Raw genomic sequence first — 19,960 nt, 5'->3', positions numbered from 1 at the left:
TAAGCTTTGCTATTTATCAAAAACCCCTCAGCAGGAAATTGCTGAGGTGCCCGTCTGAACAGAAAAAACTATCTCCCCCTGAGCAGTACGTTTATGTTATCAGTAACTCCACCGCAACAGAGAAAGACAGTCTCCGGTCCCATTACGCATATAGTATGAAGATGCGTATAGGATCAGTAACTGCTCCGGAAGAGAAGTGGAAAAAGGCGCAATATGCAAATACCGCCCCCCCAAAGACTGCCCGTCGTGGGCGTTACCAAAACAGTCATCTCCCGGTCGGCATGTTGTTATATGTAACCGCCAGGAGATGAATAAAGTGCCCCAGAGACTAATTATGACAATAGTCAACTAGATGTAAAAGCACCTAACTACACCCGCCTAGGGCGATATCAGTACAGTAATCTCCCGGTCGGCATGTTTCTTATGTTACCGTAAGGAGATGAGATAAAGTGCCTCAGAGACTAAGTATTATGCTAGTCAGATAAACCCATCAGCCAGTTAAACCAATTACACCCGCCTAGGGTGATATCAGAACAGTCATCTCTCAGTCGGCATGAATCTTTAATTACCGCCGGGAGATGTGACTACCACCATCGTCGGTTGCCCTGTTAAATACTAAGTTCCCCCTAGTGCCTGCGCTAGCTGTCACATATAATCTTCTATTTATCAGGAAGAATTCATGCAAAAATAAAAATAAAGTGCCCAATCCATTAAGGGCTTCTTTATCAATCCCATCTATACAAATTAAGTGTCCAACTTCATCTGAGTGTTTCTATATATCAACAGAAATAAAAGTCAGCACTTACCTCATATTCTGCCCGACAGCAAAGGCAGCTCCCAGGTTTGCGAGGTCCTAAACCTCACATGGACCTGTGAAAGAGGAGAAAATACTGAGTAATATCCCTCAGATTTTTCAGGGTTAGGGCAGCATAAATGTATGGGAGGCGCAGTGAGCATTATGTCCCACAAGTTCCCATTGCTCTAAAGCCACCAAAAGCTCTACTGAAGAGACTGATATGGACTATGGCTACACCCTAGAACAAAGCAGCACTCTCTTGCACTACTTTAAAAATAAAACTCTTGATTTAAGACTCTAAAACTAACACCTCACTTTGCCACTAACGTAGGCAAAGAGAATGACTGAGGTGGGAGGGAAGGGAGGAGCTATTTAACAGCTTTGCTGTGGTGCTCTTTGCCTTCTCCTGCTGACCAGGAGGTGAATATTCCATTATTAATTAAGATGATCCGTGGACTCATCGTGTCTTAAAAAAGAAACACAGTGCGGGGGCGGAGCCGGCCGAGGTCGAACACGGCCGCATAGTAACTGAGCTCCGGAGCCGATGGTCTTGGTGGCGGACCTGAAGGAGGGCCATCCAGGCTAATATATGCCAGATATGTAGGCAATAATTCTGTCTATCTGAGGGGTAACTTGGAAAGGGTGGCTTGTCGAATATTGAGCAGAAACAAAGATAGAGGAGGTGGAACCGAGGCCTAGCTACGTCACGCCACATATTCTAATAGCGGTTAATCCCACTACACATTGCAGATAAGCCTGCATAGCACAGACCACGATCAGACTGCAAACCGCATCAGTTGAAGTCACCATCGACAGCAGCATAAGCAGGTACAACCGGCTCCTCCGGTGATTGCGCATTTTAAGTTGCGGCCTGTAAATTTTGCTCACCTGGGAAGCGGCCTACTGGGCTCTAGGATAGCAATCCCCCTTGACTAATCGCCCTCTACCCCAAGAATTAAAAACACTTTCTACAACTGTGAAATGCCACACATTATCCCCTAGCCACGCAACAGGCTGAATTTTATATATACTAGCAGTATTACCAAACACAGCCGAAAAGCGGAGCGATAAGACAGCACTTGAAAAGAAGCAATAGTTAACAGACGGACAACTTAAGAACACAGTTTGCCGACGCCTAACTTATTACCGCAAATATGGCGACGCAGAATAAACCTAAAGGAGAAAAAACAAGCAAATCAGCTATTACACAAGGGAATAAAGTTAATGCCTTTTTCAAGCCCTATGAGGGCTCAAACACAGGAAATGCAGACATGGTCACAGCGGATAACATGGACTGTACTGAACAAGATTCAACACATAGAGGATCAGACCACATACATCACCAAAGCAGACCTTAAGTCTCTCCCTACTAAAGATGACCTCACCTTCTTTATGACCCAAATGAACAATACTATTAAAGAGGGGTTGGCTGGGGTAAAAAAAAAGAAGTTAATGCACTTGGCCACCGGGTTCTCCAGCTGGAAGAGCAGATGGAGGAGACATTGAGGACATCCGATAACATGGCTACTGCCTTAGAACATCAAAACACCACCATACTACAATTGCAAGCACAAATAGAAGATCTTGATAACAGGGGCAGACGTCAAAATCTCCGCATCAGAGGGGTGCCAGAACAGATTCAATCAGCACAAATGCCATCTTATTTGCAGAACCTCTTTAAATGTTTGCTAGACCTGAGGGCACCGCGCTCTGAGGGCCAAGTCCCCTTCATCAGCTCCCCCCCAGGGACATTGTCCTATGTTGTCACAAATTCTTGGACAAAGAAAGGATACTCCAAGCAGCACGGAAGAAGTCTCCTATTCAGTTCGGAGAAGACTCCATACAAGTGTATGCTGATCTTAGTGCATTAACGCTGGCGAATAAAACCTATATCTATAGGGACCCAGAGGACCTGGAAACCTTTTGCACACAATTGGATATTCCACAACCATCGTTGCCTCTACTGAAAGACAGCAACAAAGCGGACAGAACTCACCCAAATCTACCACCCAGGCCTCAGCGCCCAGAAAGGTCCACAATCCCAAAAAAAGAGGAGGAACCCAGCACCTGCAGCACAGCTACAGGAAAATGGAGAAGCAGACCCAACCTGAGAGCACAACCTGGAATGCAAAGACAACAATTGTCCTCTGTCCAACTGTTGGACTGGGTATCAGATCCTACAACCAACAACTGGTTTTCGATCTTGTAACGAACTCATGCAGTATCATATAGGCCCCTCTTTTGAGATAGATTACAAATAACCCTTAGATTTTACAATTATATATTTCCTAACCCCCCCCTGATAGGGTCCCCTCCCATGACTAGGTTGGTTCTTACATCAACCAAACCTAGAAGTTCGTTTTACCCCCATTCGTAGTAGACTTGTAGCTACCAATAATTTTGTTATATAAGGTTTCTCAATATTCAGTTGACTATTTGTCAACCTTTAGTTGTTACTAGTTAGATTGCTGCAGATCTAGGTCTGGAAAATGTTATGTTATGATGTTCATATTAATTCTGTTTTTTTTTCTGTCTGTCGGCACAGTACTTATTGTGAAGAAAATAATGCATTGTCTCATCTTCTGTCTTGTCATCTGTACTCCTGCCTTTTCCTGGACCACTCGGAGGGCACCTGCCCAGATCCCACATCACTGTCGACGGCAGGTAAGGGACCATCTAAATAGAACCTGGCTCACCCCTACGAATACTCATGACTGACCCAACACTTACCATAACATGACAAAACACGAAGGGTTTAAACTCACCCACTAAACGTTCGGTAGCCCTGCGTCATTTTGCTAAACAAAAAGACTCCATTATTTTCTTACAAGAAACCCATTTTTTAAACTCAGCAGAACCAAAATTCACATCTAAAACATACCCCCTTGGAATATTTAATTCCCACTCGGTTGGAATAAAGAAAAACGGAGTAGGCATTCTATTTCATAAAAACATTCAATTCACAATAACAAATAAGGTTATAGATGAAGGCAGAATTTTAATCATAACAGGTACCCTTTTTAATAATCCAATAATCCTGGTGAATGTATACGACCCTAACAGTAATAAATCCAGATTTTACCGCCAATTATTGTCAATGGTCACTGAGAACAGTAAGGGACCATTGATATTAGGAGGAGACCTAAATATAACTCAACCCCAAACTAGACACATCCACCGGCAACCCCTTTTCACAAACAAGGGCACCAAATGCATTATATGACTGCCTATCACAACTAGGGCTGATTGATATTTGGAGAGTGCAACATAACACCCAGAGAAACTACACCTTTTACTCACACCCATGGAAAGTTTATACGAGAATAGATTACCTGTTAATAGACAGAAACCACCTCTCCTTAGTAAAAGACTCGGATATCCAACCCACAGCCTGGTCCGATCATTCCCTCATACATATCTATCTGGACTGGCCCAACCATCCAGTTACGCCATTCATCTGGAGAATGGATGACTCCCTACTGCACTTTCCAGTCACACTGGAACCCCTGACCAAGGTATTAGAGGAATATTTTAACATTAATGCTACACCGGACATGAACCCGAATACAATATGGGACGCCCATAAGGCTGTTCTAAGAGGTGAATGTATCAAACACACGGCATATAGGAGGAAAACATATAACAAGACCATAGAGATGCTCTCCAAACAGATCCATAACTTAGAACTCAGGCATAAGAACACCCCAACAGACCACCTACTAGCCACACAGCTTGAAAAGGTTAGACAAGAACTCAATAATATTTTAACTAAAGAAGCGCAAAGATAAGCCCTTAGTATCAGGAAACTTTACGCCTACGAGGGCAACCGTGCAGGTCCACTCCTAGCAAAACTGTTAAGGACGCAAACAATTAGATCACAGATACCCAAATTGGTAACCCCGGATAATAAGGATATATATGACAGCAAACAGATCGCCAACCACTTCAGTGAATTCTATGCAAAACTATATAACCTTGAAAAGGGAAGCACACCCGACCAAATAGAACAAATGAGAACTTACATAGAGACAGCAGACTTGCCCAAACTTGAACCCGCGCAGAGGGACATATTTGAAGAACCAATATCTCTAATCTAATCTTAACGCAATTTGCGATCTGCCCACAGGGAAAGCCCCAGGCCCTGACAGATTTTCAAACGCATACTACAAGTCCTTTAGGACAATCCTTGCCCCACATTTGTTACGGTTATTCAATGCTTTAGATGTCAAACTCATACTTTCCCAAGACATGTTACTGGCACATATTTCGGTGATCCCGAAACCAAACAAAAATCCCACTGACCCGAGTAGCTATAGACCCATCTCCCTCCTTAACACAGACCTCAAGATCCTGGGCAAGATCCTAGCCAACCGCATTAACAAAATTCTGAATACTCTCATACATACGGATCAAGTGTGTTTCGTCCCGGGGAGGGAGGCGAGGGATAACACTATCAGAGCAGTAACTCTAGCCTCTTATGTCAAATATCATAAAATCCCGTCAGTCCTAGCAACGGACGCAGACAAAGCATTTGATCGCATCAGTTGGGACTTTCTAGGAGAAACCATGAGGTCACTGGGGTTCGGCCCCAACATGGTAACCCGCATATTCAGTCTATATGCGAATCCCTCTGCGAGGGTGAGAGCAAACGGCATGCTATCAGAGCCTTTTTACATTCGCAACGGAACTAGGCAAGGCTGCCCCCTTTCGTCCACCCTGTTTATTTTAACAATGGAAGTCCTTGCAGCGCATATTAGAAAAGATCCACAAATTAAGGGCATACATGTAGGCCCACACACTTTCAAGATAGCGATGTATGTGGATGATATCCTATTTACAATCTCAGACCCTCTGGCCTCTATCCTCGAGCTCCTCAAACAGATTGACTCCTTTGGCAAATACTCAAACTTTTTAGTTAACAAAAATAAATTTAGATCCTAAATGTTTCTCTTCCACTGAATTATTTAAAACTATAAAAAATATATGCCCCCTGAATTTATAAGAAAAATCTATTAGATACTTGGGGATCCAACTTTCTCACAACACCTCCCAACTTTTTGATGAAAATTATTTAGCACTAGCCCGGAAGGTCCAACAGGACCTAAAAACGTGGTTGGCTAAGCCGATTACTTGGTGGGGTCGTAATCGATGTATAAAGATGACCACCTTGCCCAGGATCTTGTACCTGTTCCAAACACTCCCTATCCATATATGGTTTAACACACAACTCCAGAAGCACATTAACTTATTTATATGGGGGAAACTTAAACCTAGGATCTGCAGAGACACTATGTATAGAGCCTACAGTAGTGGAGGTTTGGGTCTACCCTGCATAGCAGATTATCTAGACGCAATAACCCTACAACGGGTCATAGATTGGCATAGATCTAGGGACTTCAAGGCATGGGTAGCGATCGATTCACATATTCTCAGGGTCCCAGATGTAAGAGCGTTGTGCTAGGTTCCTGGGGAACTTAGACCCCCACAGTGTTCAGAACTGGAGATTCACCGATGGGTATTTGACTCTTGGGATTCAATAGTAAAACGTAGAAAGCACATCTTGGGCGCACGTTCCCCCCTTTTCCCAATTCCCACGAACGCAGAGCTGATAGGGGGTTTGGACAAGGGTAAACAGAGACTAACTGAATGGGGTTACACCGTTCCACTACACAAATTCACCACAAAGGGGCAACTCAAGAAAAGTGTAGACTTGAAGACAGTGGCAGGGGGCACATACTCAACCTGGTTTAAACACTCTCAATTGACGCATTTTATTCACACCTCCCCATTCAAACATGATTTCCTAAGAGAGGTCTCCTCCATTCAAAAACCTTTGTACTAGACCTGAAGGTGCGAAACATTCCCTATCGCTGGCCAGGAAAATTATACAGACCGAATACACGACCCAACTTCCAGCATATACAGATAAATGGCAATGAGAATTAGACATAGAATTGTCAAAGGAAGATTGGTGTAGGATATTCCTACAGACAAAGCAATCCTCAACTTCCCCCCAATCATTAGAGTTAAATTTCAAAGTCTTACTACAGTGGTATCTCACCCCCTTAAGGCTTCATTCTATCTACCCCCATGCAACAGAATACTGCTGGAGAGGCTGTAACGAGAGAGGGAGTTACGTCCATATGTGGTGGTCATGTGTTAAAATTAGACCCTTTTGGCAGGCAGTGGAGACTTGTCTCTGCGCCTTGCTCTCTTATGAGCTTCTTTTGACACCAAGAGTAGTCCTACTGAACGACTTACCAAGACTTACATGCAAACTTAAACTTACTATACTACAGATAGGTCTGACGGGAGCCAAGGCTCTGATAGCGCTTAATCGACTCTGCATTCCCCGACAATAATTAACTAAACGGAAAAAATAACCGACCTATTGACCCTGGAAGAATATGGCTATACCAAAAGAACGAAATTAAATTTTATGACGGATGTACGCCTCCTCTGGGAGGAATATCTTGCATGTTCAGTAGGGGGACCTGGGCCAGCAGCGGTGACTGACAGCAGACTGACGGAGCAGGTCACACGAGACATGGAGGTGAGACAAGAATTGAGATAGTGACGTGCTGACAGACAATTTTTCTTTTCTTTCTTCTCTCTTTACTGATTGTAAATTGAAAATATCATCTGCTTAGTAATGTGTTAAAGTTGGACTGTCAGCACATTTTCAGCTAACAACTGGTGTTATTATGTGATGTTTTCATTACAACGGCTGTATTGTGCTATTAAAATGACAATAAAAGATGTTTTGAAAAAAAAAAGAAAAAAAAAGAAAAAAAAAAAAAAAAAAGAAAAAAAAAGAAAAAAAAAAAAAAAAAGAAAAAGAAACACAGGTCGATTTTATCAAGATTTTTGGGGTTTGGAAAACGCCCATATACAAATTGAAACATGCAACCCCCCCCCTTTTTTTTTATTTTATTTTTTTTTACATTTTTCTATGCCTTTTTGCCCTTCTTTCTGTGCCGCTTGAGTGTCCTCATGTGATTCCAAGGTATCTATTGGGCAGGAAAGCGTACAGAGAATTATTTTGATATTCCTAGCACCATTTGATCAACCTTTTCTTTTGTAATTTTTAAACCTAAAGCTCACCAGAAGTCTTGCATCAAAAAAAAGAAAAGACTACAGTAAACGTGAATCAGCCTGGAAGAAATTTAGTATTACAGACTCCAACAACCAACCCTTGTAAATTAAATGGTTAAGATATCAACTACAGCTTTATTTAGATATTTATATCTATCTATATAGATCTATACCTTTCAATGGTATACTATGACCCACTGCTTGAAACTTTTTAATAATCTGAACACAAAGCATTTTAAGGCATTACATTGTAGTTCTGTACCTTTGACGTTCTGTACTTGGGTAGGAGAGCACAGAATGTATCCATTTGGAAACATAGGGGTATTTTTGGTCATCAATTTCCACCTTTTCTAAAGCAGATAGGACATCGCTGTCAAGTTTGGAAGGCTCTCCACTGAAATAAAAAACAGAAATATTAAGATACTCGCTTAAGCCTATCTCAGTATGCATTCAAGGAAAGGAGCTAAATTTTAACAAAGAATAATAAAAAAGGAAATTTATGCTTACCTGATAAATTGATTTCTTCTATGATACGACGGATTCATCCTTACTTGTTGGATATTATCCTCCTGCTAACAGGAAGTGGCAAAGAGCACCACAGCAGAGCTGTCTATATAGATCCTCCCTTGACTCCGCCCCCCCAGTCATTCGACCGAAGGTATAGGAAGAAAAAGGAGAAACTAAAAAAGGTGCAGAGGTGACTGAAGTTTGAAAAAAAAAATATAATCTGTCTAAAATGACAGGGAGGGCCGTGGACTCGTCGTATCGTAGAAGAAATCAATTTATCAGGTAAGCATAAATTTCCTTTTCTTCTACTAGATACGACGAGTCCACGGATTCATCCTTACTTGTGGGATACAATACCAAAGAAACAGGACACGGATGAACGGGAGAGACAAGAAAGACACCTAAACGGAAGGCACCACTGCTTGAAGAACTTTTCTCCCAAAAATAGCCTCCGAAGAAGCAAAAGTATCAAATTTGTAAAATTTGGAAAAAATATGAAGGACCAAGTCGCAGCCTTACAAATCTCTTCAACAGAAGCATCGTTTTTAAAAGCCCATGTGGAAGCCACCGCTCTATTAGAATGAGCCGTAATATTTTCAGGAGGCTGCTGTCCAGCAGTCTCGTATGCCAGGCGGATGATGCTTATCAGCCAAAAAGAAAGAGAGGTAGCCGTAGCTTTTTGACCCCTACGCTTTCCAGAATAAACAATGAATAGAGAAGATGTTTGACGGAAATCCTTGGTCGCTTGTAAGTAAAACTTCAAGGCACGAACCACGTCCAGGTTATGTAACAGACAAAGGATTAGGACACAAGGAAGGAACAACAATTTCCTGATTAATATTCTTATTTGAAACAACCTTAGGAAGGAATCCAGGTTTAGTACGCAAAACCACCTTATCAGAATGGAATATAAGGCGAATCACATTGTAATGCAGAAAGCTCAGAAACTCTTCGAGCAGAAGAGATAGCAAATAAAAACAAAACTTTCCAAGATAAAAGCTTTATATCTATGGAATTCATGGGTTCAAACGGAACCCCTTGAAGAACATTGAGAACTAAATTCAAACTCCATGGCGGAGCAATAGGTTTAAACACAGGCTTGATTCTGATTAAAGCCTGACAAAAAGACTGAACGTCTGGGACATCCGCCAGACGCTTGTGTAGTAAAATTGACAAAGCAGAAATTTGTCCATTTAAAGAACTAGCTGATAATCCCTTCTCCAATCCTTCTGGGAGAAAGGACAAAATCCTAGGAATCCTAACCTTACTCCATGAGTAGCCCTTGGATTCGCACCAATAAAGATATTTACGCCATATCTTATGGTAAATTTTTCTAGTGACAGGCTTTCGAGCCTGAATCAAAGTATCAATGACCGACTCAGAGAATCCCCGCTTAGATGAACGGACCTTGGATGAGAAGGTCCTGTCTCAATGGCAGTTTCCACGGTGGCAGAGATGACATGTCCACTAGATCTACATACCAAGTCCTGTGTGGCCACGCAGGCGCTATCAGGATTACTGAAGCTCTCTCCTGATTGATTCTTGCAATCAGACGAGGTAGGAGAGGAAATGGAGGAAACACATAAGCCAGGTTGAACGACCAAGGTACTGCTAGAGCATCTATCAGTACCGCTTGGGGATCCCTTGACCTGGATCCGTAACGTGGAAGTTTAGCATTCTGACGAGATGCCATAAGATCCAATTCCGGTGTGCCCCATTGACGGATCAATGCCGCAAACACCTCCGGATGGAGCTCCCACTCCCCCGGATGAAAAGTCTGACTTAGAAATTCTGCTTCACAGTTCTCTACTCCTGGGATACAGATTGCTGATAGATGGCAAGAGTGAGTCTCTGCCCATCGAATTATTTTGGAAACCTCTATCATCGCTAGAGAACTCTTTGTTCCCCCTTGATGATTGATATATTCTACAGTCGTGATATTGTCCGACTGGAATCTTATGAATTTGGCCAAAGCCAACTGAGGCCACGCTTGAAGCGCATTGAATATTGCTCTCAGTTCCAGAATATTGATTGGTAGTAGGGACTCCTCCTGAGTCCAAACACCCTGAGCCTTCAGGGAATTCCAGACTGCACCCCAGCCCAAGAGGCTGGCGTCCGTCGTCACTATGACCCAAGCACATTCCCTGGGACAGATGATACTGTGATAACTACCAAAGAAGAGAGTCTCTGGTCTCTAGATCCAGATTTATCTGAGGAGATAAATCCGCATAATCCCCATTCCACTATCTGAGCATGCACAGCTGCAGTGGTCTGAGATGAAAGTGAGCAAACGGAACAATGTCCATTGCCGCTACCATTAATCCAATGACCTCCATACACTGCACCACTAATGGCCGAGGAATGGACTGAAGTGCTCGGCAAGTACTTAGGATCTTTGATTTTCTGACCTCCGTCAGAAAATTTTTCATGTCTACCGAGTCTATCAGAGTTCCCAGGAATGGAACTCTCGTCTGTGGAACTAGTGACTTCTTTCCTATATTCACCTTCCACCCGTGAGTTCTTAGAAAAGCCAACATGATGTCCATCTGAGATTTGGCTAGATGGTAAGTTGACACCTGAATCAAAATATCGTCCAGATAGGGCGCCACTGCTTTGCCCCGCGGCCTTAGAACCGCCAGAAGGGACCCTAGCCAGAAGGGCCACAAACTGGTAGTGTTTGTCCAGGAAGGCAAACCTGAGAAACTGGTGATGATCTTTGTGGATAGGAATGTGCAGATACGCATCCTTCAAGTCCACGGTGGTCATATATTGACCCTCCTGGATAATTAGTAACATTTTTCATATGGTCTCCATCTAATTTGTTTAGGCATTTGAGATCTAAAATCGGTCTGAAGGTTCCCTCTTTTTTGGGAAACACGAACAGATTTGAGTAAAACCCCTGCCCCTGTTCTAGTTTTGGAACTGGACAGATTACACCCATGGTATATAGGTCTTCTACACAGCATAAGAACGACTCTCTTTTTGTCTGGTCTACAGACAAAAACATGAAAGATGAAATCTCCCTCTTGGGAGAAAATCCTTGAATTCTAGTCGATACCCCTGGGTCAAGATTTCTAATGCCCAGGGATCCTGAACATCCCTTGCCCAAGCCTGAGCGAAGAGAGAAAGTCTGCCCCCTACTAGATCCGGTCCCGGATCGGGGGCTGCCCCTTCATGCTGTCTTGGTAGCAGCAGCTGGCTTCTTGGCCTGTTTACCTTTATTCCAGGTCTGGTTCGGTCTCCAGACTGACTTGGATTGCGCAAAATTCCCCTCCTGCTTTGTGGTGGAGGAGGAAGTAGAGGGTCCACCTTTAAAGTTTCGAAAGGAACGAAAATTATTTTGTTTAGCCCTCATTTTAACTGTCTTGTCCTGAGGAAGGGCATGATTTTGATGACACATCAGCAGACCAAGACTTAAGCCATAACGCTCTACCCGCTAAAATGGCAAAGCCTGCATTTTTTGCTGCTAATTTAGCCATTTGAAAAGCGGCATCGGTAATAAAATAATTAGCTAGCTTGAGAGCCTTAATTCTATCCAAAATATCATCTAATGGGGTCTCAACCTTAAGAGACTCCTCTAGAGCCTCAAACCAAAAAGCTGCTGCAGTAGTAACTGGAACAATGCATGCTATAGGTTGTAGAAGAAAACCCTGATGAATAAACAATTTCTTTAAAAGACCCTCTAATTTTTTATCCATAGGATCTTTGAAAGCACAACCTGTCCTCAATAGGTATATAGTTGTACGCTTAGCCAGGGTAGAAATAGCTCCCTCCACCTTAGGGACCGTCTGCCAGGAATCCCGAATGGTGTCAGATATGGGAAACATTTTCTTAACAGTAGGAGGGGGAGAGAACGGAATGCCTGTCTATCCCATTCCTTAGTAACAATGTCCGAAATCCTCTTAGGGACTGAAAAAACATTAGTGTAAGTAGGGACCTCTAAATATTTATCCATTTTACACAATCTCTCTGGTGGTATTACAATAGGGTCACAATCATCCAGAGTCGCTAAAACCTCCCGGAGTAACAGTCGGAGGTGTTCAAGCTTAAATTTAAAGGCCGTCACGTCCGAGTCTGTTTGAGGGAACATCTTTCCTGAATCTGAAAGCTCTCCCTCAGACAGCAATTCCCCTACCCCCAAATCAGAACACTGTGAGGGTACATCGGAGATGGCCAATAAAGCATCAGAGGGCTCAGCATTTACTCTAATACCTGACCTACTGTGCTTACCCTGTAAACCTGGTAGTTTTTAGATTAGTATTTAGATAATACATCTGTAAGGGTAGTAGACATAACTGCAGTCATATCTTGCAGTGTAAAAGAATTAGACGCACTAGAAGTACTTGGCGTCGCTTGAGTGGGCGTTAAAGTTTGTGATACTTGGGGAGAATTGTATGGCATAACCTGATTCTCTTAAGACTGAGAATCATCCTTAGACATACTTTTATCACCTAAAATATGTTCTTTGCAATCTAAGGCCATTTCAGTACATGAGGGACACATTTTAAGTGGGGGTTCCACAATGGCTTCTAAACACATAGAGCATTGACTTTCCTCAATGTCAGACATGTTGAAACAGGCTAGTAATAACCACAAAAAGTCTTGAAAACACTTTATTTAGCGAAAAACATAATTTATGCTTACCTGATAAATTCCTTTCTTCTGTAGTGTGATCAGTCCACGGGTCATCATTACTTCTGGGATATTACTCCTCCCCAACAGGAAGTGCAAGAGGATTCACCCAGCAGAGCTGCATATAGCTCCTCCCCCCTACGTCACTCCCAGTCATTCGACCAAGGACCAACGAGAAAGGAGAAGCCAAGGGTGAAGTGGTGACTGGAGTATAATTTAAAAAATATTTACCTGCCTTAAAAAACAGGGCGGGCCGTGGACTGATCACACTACAGAAGAAAGGAATTTATCAGGTAAGCATAAATTATGTTTTCTTCTGTTAAGTGTGATCAGTCCACGGGTCATCATTACTTCTGGGATACCAATACCAAAGCAAAAGTACACGGATGACGGGAGGGATAGGCAGGCTCTTTATACAGAAGGAACCACTGCCTGAAGAACCTTTCTCCCAAAAATAGCCTCCGAGGAAGCAAAAGTGTCAAATTTGTAAAATTTGGAAAAAGTATGAAGCGAAGACCAAGTTGCAGCCTTGCAAATCTGTTCAACAGAGGCCTCATTCTTAAAGGCCCAAGTGGAAGCCACAGCTCTAGTAGAATGAGCTGTAATTCTTTCAGGAAACTGCTGTCCAGCAGTCTCATAGGCTAAACGAATTATGCTACGAAGCCAGAAAGAAAGAGAGGTAGCAGAAGCCTTTTGACCTCTCCTCTGACCAGAGTAAACGACAAACAGGGAAGACGTTTGTCGAAATTCCTTAGTTGCCTGTAAATAAAACTTTAGGGCACGAACTACATCCAGATTGTGCAGAAGACGTTCCTTCTTCGAAGGAGGATTTGGACACAAAGAAGGAACAACAATCTCTTGATTGATATTCCTGTTAGTGACTACCTTAGGTAAGAACCCAGGTTTAGTACGCAGAATGAAAAATCAAATAAGGAGAATCACAATGTAAGGCTGATAACTCAGAGACTCTTCGAGCCGAGGAAATAGCCATTAAAAATAAAACTTTCCAAGATAACAACTTTATATCAATGGAATGAAGGGGTTCAAACGGAACGCCTTGTAAAACGTTAAGAACAAGGTTTAAACTCCATGGCGGAGCAACAGTTTTAAACACAGGCTTAATCCTGGCCAAAGCCTGACAAAAAGCCTGAACGTCTGGAACTTCTGACAGACGTTTGTGCAACAGAATGGACAGAGCTGAGATCTGTCCCTTTAATGAACTAGCAGATAAACCCTTTTCTAAACCTTCTTGTAGAAAAGACAATATCCTAGGAATCCTAACCTTACTCCAAGAGTAACCTTTGGATTCGCACCAATATAGGTATTTACGCCATATCTTATGGTAAATCCTTCTGGTAACAGGCTTCCTAGCCTGTATTAGGGTATCAATAACTGACTCAGAAAAACCACGTTTTTATAAAATCAAGCGTTCAATTTCCAAGCAGTCAGCTTCAGAGAAGTTAGATTTTGATGTTTGAAAGGACCCTGTATCAGAAGGTCCTGTTTCAGAGGTAGAGACCAAGGTGGACAGGATGACATGTCCACCAGGTCTGCATACCAAGTCCTGCGTGGCCATGCAGGTGCTATTAGAATCACTGATGCTCTCTCCTGTTTGATTCTGGCAATCAATCGAGGAAGCATCGGGAAGGGTGGAAACACGTAAGCCATCCTGAAGTCCCAAGGTGCTGTCAGGGCATCTATCAGGACTGCTCCTGGATCCCTGGATCTGGACCCGTAACGAGGAAGCTTGGCGTTCTGTCGAGACGCCATGAGATCTATCTCTGGTTTGCCCCACTGATGAAGTATTTGGGCAAAGACCTCCGGATGAAGTTCCCACTCCCCCGGATGAAAAGTCTGACGACTTAAGAAATCCGCCTCCCAGTTCTCCACTCCCGGGATGTGGATTGCTGACAGGTGGCAAGAGTGAAACTCTGCCCAGCGAATTATCTTTGTTACTTCCATCATTGCTAGGGAGCTTCTTGTCCCTCCCTGATGGTTGATGTAAGCTACAGTCGTGATGTTGTCCGACTGAAACCTGATGAACCCCCGAATTATCAACTGGGGCCAAGCCAGGAGGGCATTGAGAACTGCTCTCAATTCCAGAATGTTTATTGGTAGGAGACTCTCCTCCTGACTCCATTGTCCCTGAGCCTTCAGAGAATTCCAGACGGCACCCCAACCTAGAAGGCTGGCGTCTGTTGTTACAATTGTCCAGTCTGGCCTGCTGAATGGCATCCCCCTGGACAGATGTGGCCGAGAAAGCCACCATAGAAGAGAATTTCTGGTCTCTTGATCTAGATTCAGAGAAGGGGACAAGTCTGAGTAATCCCCATTCCACTGACTTAGCATGCACAGTTGCAGTGGTCTGAGGTGTAAGCGTGCAAAGGGTACTATGTCCATTGCCGCTACCATCAAGCCGATTACCTCCATGCATTGAGCCACTGACGGTTGTTGAATGGAATGAAGGGTGCGGCAAGCACTTTGAAGTCTTGTTAACCTGTCTTCTGTCAGGTAAATCTTCATTTCTACAGAATCTATAAGAGTCCCCAGAAAGGGAACTCTTGTGAGTGGAACGAGTGAACTTTTCTTTTCGTTCACCTTCCATCCATGTGACCTTAGAAATGCCAGTACTAACTCTGTATGAGACTTGGCAGTTTGAAAGCTTGAAGCTTGTATCAGAATGTCGTCTAGGTACGGAGCTACCGAGATTCCCCGCGGTCTTAGTACCGCCAGAAGAGCACCCAGAACCTTTGTGAAGATTCTTGGAGCTGTAGCCAACCCGAATGGAAGAGCTACAAACTGGTAATGCCTGTCTAGGAAGGCAAACCTTAGGTACCGGTAATGATCTTTGTGAATCGGTATGTGAAGGTAAGCATCCTTTAAATCCACTGTGGTCATGTACTGACCCTTTTGGATCATGGGTAAAATTGTCCGAATAGTCTCCATCTTGAACGATGGAACTCTTAGGAATTTGTTTAGGATCTTTAAGTCCAGGATTGGTCTGAAAGTTCCCTCTTTTTTGGGGACCACAAACAGATTTGAGTAAAACCCTTGTCCCTGTTCCGACCGTGGAACTGGATGGATTACTCCCATTAACAAAAGCTCTTGTACGCAGCGTAGAAACGCCTCTTTCTTTGTTTGGTTTGTTGACAACCTTGACAGATGAAATCTCTCTCTTGGAGGAGAGTATTTGAAGTCCAGAAGGTATCCCTGAGATATTATCTCTAGCGCCCAGGGATCCTGGACATCTCTTGCCCAAGCCTGGGCGAAGAGAGAAAGTCTGCCCCCCACTAGATCCGATCCCGGATCGGGGGCCCTCAATTCATGCTGTTTTAGGGGCAGCAGCAGGTTTCCTGGCCTGCTTGCCCTTGTTCCAAGACTGGTTAGGTCTCCAGCCTTGTCTGTAGCGAGCAACAGATCCTTCTTGTTTTGGAGCAGAGGAAGTTGATGCTGCTCCTGCTTTGAAATTCCGAAAGGAACGAAAATTAGACTGTCTGGCCTTAGGTTTGGCCCTGTCTTGAGGCAGGGCGTGGCCTTTACCTCCTGTAATGTCAGCGATAATTTCTTTCAAACCAGGCCCAAATAAGGTCTGCCCTTTAAAAGGTATATTAAGTAATTTAGACTTAGAAGTAACATCAGCTGACCAGGATTTTAGCCACAGTGCTCTGCGTGCCTGAATGGCGAATCCTGAATTCTTAGCCGTAAGTTTAGTTAAATGTACTACGGCCTCCGAAATGAATGAATTAGCTAGTTTAAGGACTCTAAGCTTGTCCGTAATGTCATCCAGAGTAGCTGAATTAATGGTCTCTTCCAGCGACTCAAACCAGAATGCCGCCGCAGCCGTGACCGGCGCAATGCATGCAAGGGGTTGCAATATAAAACCTTGTTGAACAAACATTTTCTTAAGGTAACCCTCTAACTTTTTATCCATTGGATCTGAAAAGGCACAGCTATCCTCCACCGGGATAGTGGTACGCTTAGCTAAAGTAGAAACTGCTCCCTCCACCTTAGGGACCGTCTGCCATAAGTCCCGTGTGGTGGCGTCTATTGGAAACATTTTTCTAAATATCGGAGGGGGTGAGAACGGTACACCGGGTCTATCCCACTCTTTAGTAATAATTTCAGTTAGTCTTTTAGGTATAGGAAAAACGTCGGTACTCGTTGGTACCGCAAAATATTTATCCAACCTACACATTTTCTCTGGTATTGCAACTGTGTTACAATCATTCAGAGCCGCTAACACCTCCCCTAGTAATACACGGAGGTTCTCCAGCTTAAATTTAAAATTTGAAATATCTGAATCCAATCTGTTTGGATCAGAACCGTCAGCCGCAGACAGAAGCTCTCCGTCCTCATGTTCTGCAAGCTGTGACGCAGTATCTGACATGGCCCTAGTATTATCAGCGCACTCTGTTCTCACCCCAGAGTGATCACGCTTGCCTCTTAGTTCTGGTAATCTAGCCAAAACTTCAGTCATAACAGTAGCCATATCTTGTAATGTTATCTGTAATGGCCGCCCAGATGTACTGGGCGCCACAATATCGCGCACCTCCCGAGCGGGAAATGCAGGTACTGACACGTGAGGAGAGTTAGTCGGCATAACTCTCCCCTCGCTGTTTGGTGAAATTTGTTCAATTTGTACAGATTGACTTTTATTTAAAGTAGCATCAATACAGTTAGTACATAAATTTCTATTGGGCTCCACTTTGGCATTGGAACAAATAACACAGGTATCTTCCTCTGAATCAGACATGTTTAACACACTAGCAAATAAACTTGCAACTTGGAATACAATTCTAGTAAAATATTATGAAAACGTACTGTGCCTATAAGAAGCACAGAAGATTTATGACAGTTGAAAATTAATAAACTGAAACAGTTATAGCATCAATCCTTGTAAACAACACAACTTTAGCAAAGGTTTGTTCCCATTAGCAAAAGACAACTAACTCTGATAGCAGAAAAAAAAAAAATTACAGAATAAACGTTTTTTTATCACAGTCAACTACAATCTCACAGCTCTGCTGTGAGAATTACCTCCCTCAAAACAAGTTTTGAAGACCCCTGAGTTCTGTAGAGATGAACCGGATCATGCAGGAAATACAATGAGCTGCTGACTGAAATTTTTTGATGCGTAGCAAAAGCGCCAAAAAACGGCCCCTCCCCCTCACACACAACAGTGAGAGAGATCAGAAACTGTCAGAAATTAGATCAAGCAACTGCCAAGTGGAAAAATAGTGCCCAAACATTTATTCACTCAGTACCTCAGAAAATGAAAACGATTTTACATTCCAGCAAAAACGTTTAACATAAATTAAGAGTTATTAAAAAGCCTGTTGCTAGTCCCTGCAAAATAGGCTAAAAAGTTTTATGTACACAGTGTAATTCCAGTGAAGTACCATTCCCCAGAATACTGAAGTGTAAAATATACATACATGACATATCGGTATGGCAGGATTTTCTCATCAATTCCATTGTCAGAAAATAAAAGCTGCTACATACCTCTTTGCAGATTAATCTGCCCGCTGTCCCCTGATCTGAAGTTTACCTCTCCTCAGATGGCCGAGAAACAGCAATATGATCTTAACTACTCCGGCTAAAATCATAGTAAAAAACTCTGGTAGATTCTTCTTCAAACTCTGCCAGAGAGGTAATAACACACTCCGGTGCTATTATAAAATAATAAACTTTTGATTGAAGATATAAAACTAAGTATAATCACCATAGTCCTCTCACACATCCTATCTAGTCGTTGGGTGCAAGAGAATGACTGGGAGTGACGTAGGGGGGAGGAGCTATATGCAGCTCTGCTGGGTGAATCCTCTTGCACTTCCTGTTGGGGAGGAGTAATATCCCAGAAGTAATGATGACCCGTGGACTGATCACACTTAACAGAAGAAAAACAACAATCTGAAAAACAGTACTGCGCCTTTAAGAGTAAAAAAGCGTACATTTTTTCCAAAACTGCTTTAAAATGTTATAATTATCACAATTTTAGCATATATGTGTCTTATCATGCCAGTTAAGATTGCACCACAAGTAAGGTATACTTAACCCTCTATGGAAAAAAAAGTTACAAAAAAAATGTTATGAAAAATAAGATAGCAACTACCTGCCCTCAGGGGTCTGAAAATTCACACTATCCCTTTGTTTAGGCTAAATCTTCAGCTTAGGCCCACCGGAGCTGGAGCTTGCCGCTTTCAAATGAATTTCAACTGCGCATCTGAGGCGCGAAATTAGGCCCCGCCCATCTATATCGATGTCTCTCTGCCTAGTAAAAACCGCTGTAAAGCAGTCTAAAAACTAGCCATGTGGGTTTTTCATATTCCCAACCTAATATTGTAAGCCATGTGAAACCCACCAGTGCCATCAAAGAGAAAACGTTTACTCATAAAAAACGTTATGTTGCCCCTAAGCATAAACCGTTTTGCCAACAAAACATTATTTTACCAGTGTCAACCAATTTTGAGCCCAAAATATATAGGTCCCAGTAATACCCCTTCTATTACATGTAGGATTACTGTTTACCCCTTCCCTTATGGGAACTATGTCAGCCAGTTCTGAAATACCAGAAAAAAATGACTGAAAATACCTCAATGCTTGTAGCATGAAAACCGTTCCCCACACTTCTTAAGTACTCCTCAGCCATTCTGTGGGAACTTCTCTGGATCTTAGCGACAATTGCTAAGATCATCAGCCTCCAGGCAGAAATCTTCATCTATCTGCTGCCTGAGGAAAAATAGCACTCACCGGTACCATTTAAAATAAAAAAGTCTTGCTTGAAGAAAATAAAAACTATAATTTTAACACCTCTTTCACTTTACCTCTTCCTATTACTAGTATAGGCAAAGAGAATGACTGGGGGGTGAAGTCAAGGGAGGAGCTATATAGACAGCTCTGCTGTGGTGCTCTTTGCCACTTTCTGTTAGC

At 42.9% G+C, this 19,960-nt stretch overlaps 1 protein-coding gene across 2 annotated transcripts in view; it reads right to left on the bottom strand.

Moving 5' to 3' along the window:
- ANKLE2 (ankyrin repeat and LEM domain containing 2) overlaps nucleotides 1–19,960 on the bottom strand; it is a 263,181-nt gene that overhangs the window by 24,223 nt on the left and 218,998 nt on the right. For both annotated transcript variants that reach the window (XM_053701894.1, XM_053701893.1), the window contains exon 12: nucleotides 8,154–8,285. In XM_053701894.1, coding sequence (XP_053557869.1) covers nucleotides 8,154–8,285 — 132 coding nt within the window. The remainder of the gene's footprint in view (nucleotides 1–8,153; nucleotides 8,286–19,960) is intronic.

The sequence above is a fragment of the Bombina bombina genome, chromosome 2, assembly GCF_027579735.1.
Source record: "Bombina bombina isolate aBomBom1 chromosome 2, aBomBom1.pri, whole genome shotgun sequence".
Classification (NCBI taxonomy): domain Eukaryota; kingdom Metazoa; phylum Chordata; class Amphibia; order Anura; family Bombinatoridae; genus Bombina; species Bombina bombina.
The sequence above is the reverse complement of the archived record's forward strand: the minus strand, read 5'-3'. Positions and strand labels throughout refer to the sequence as shown.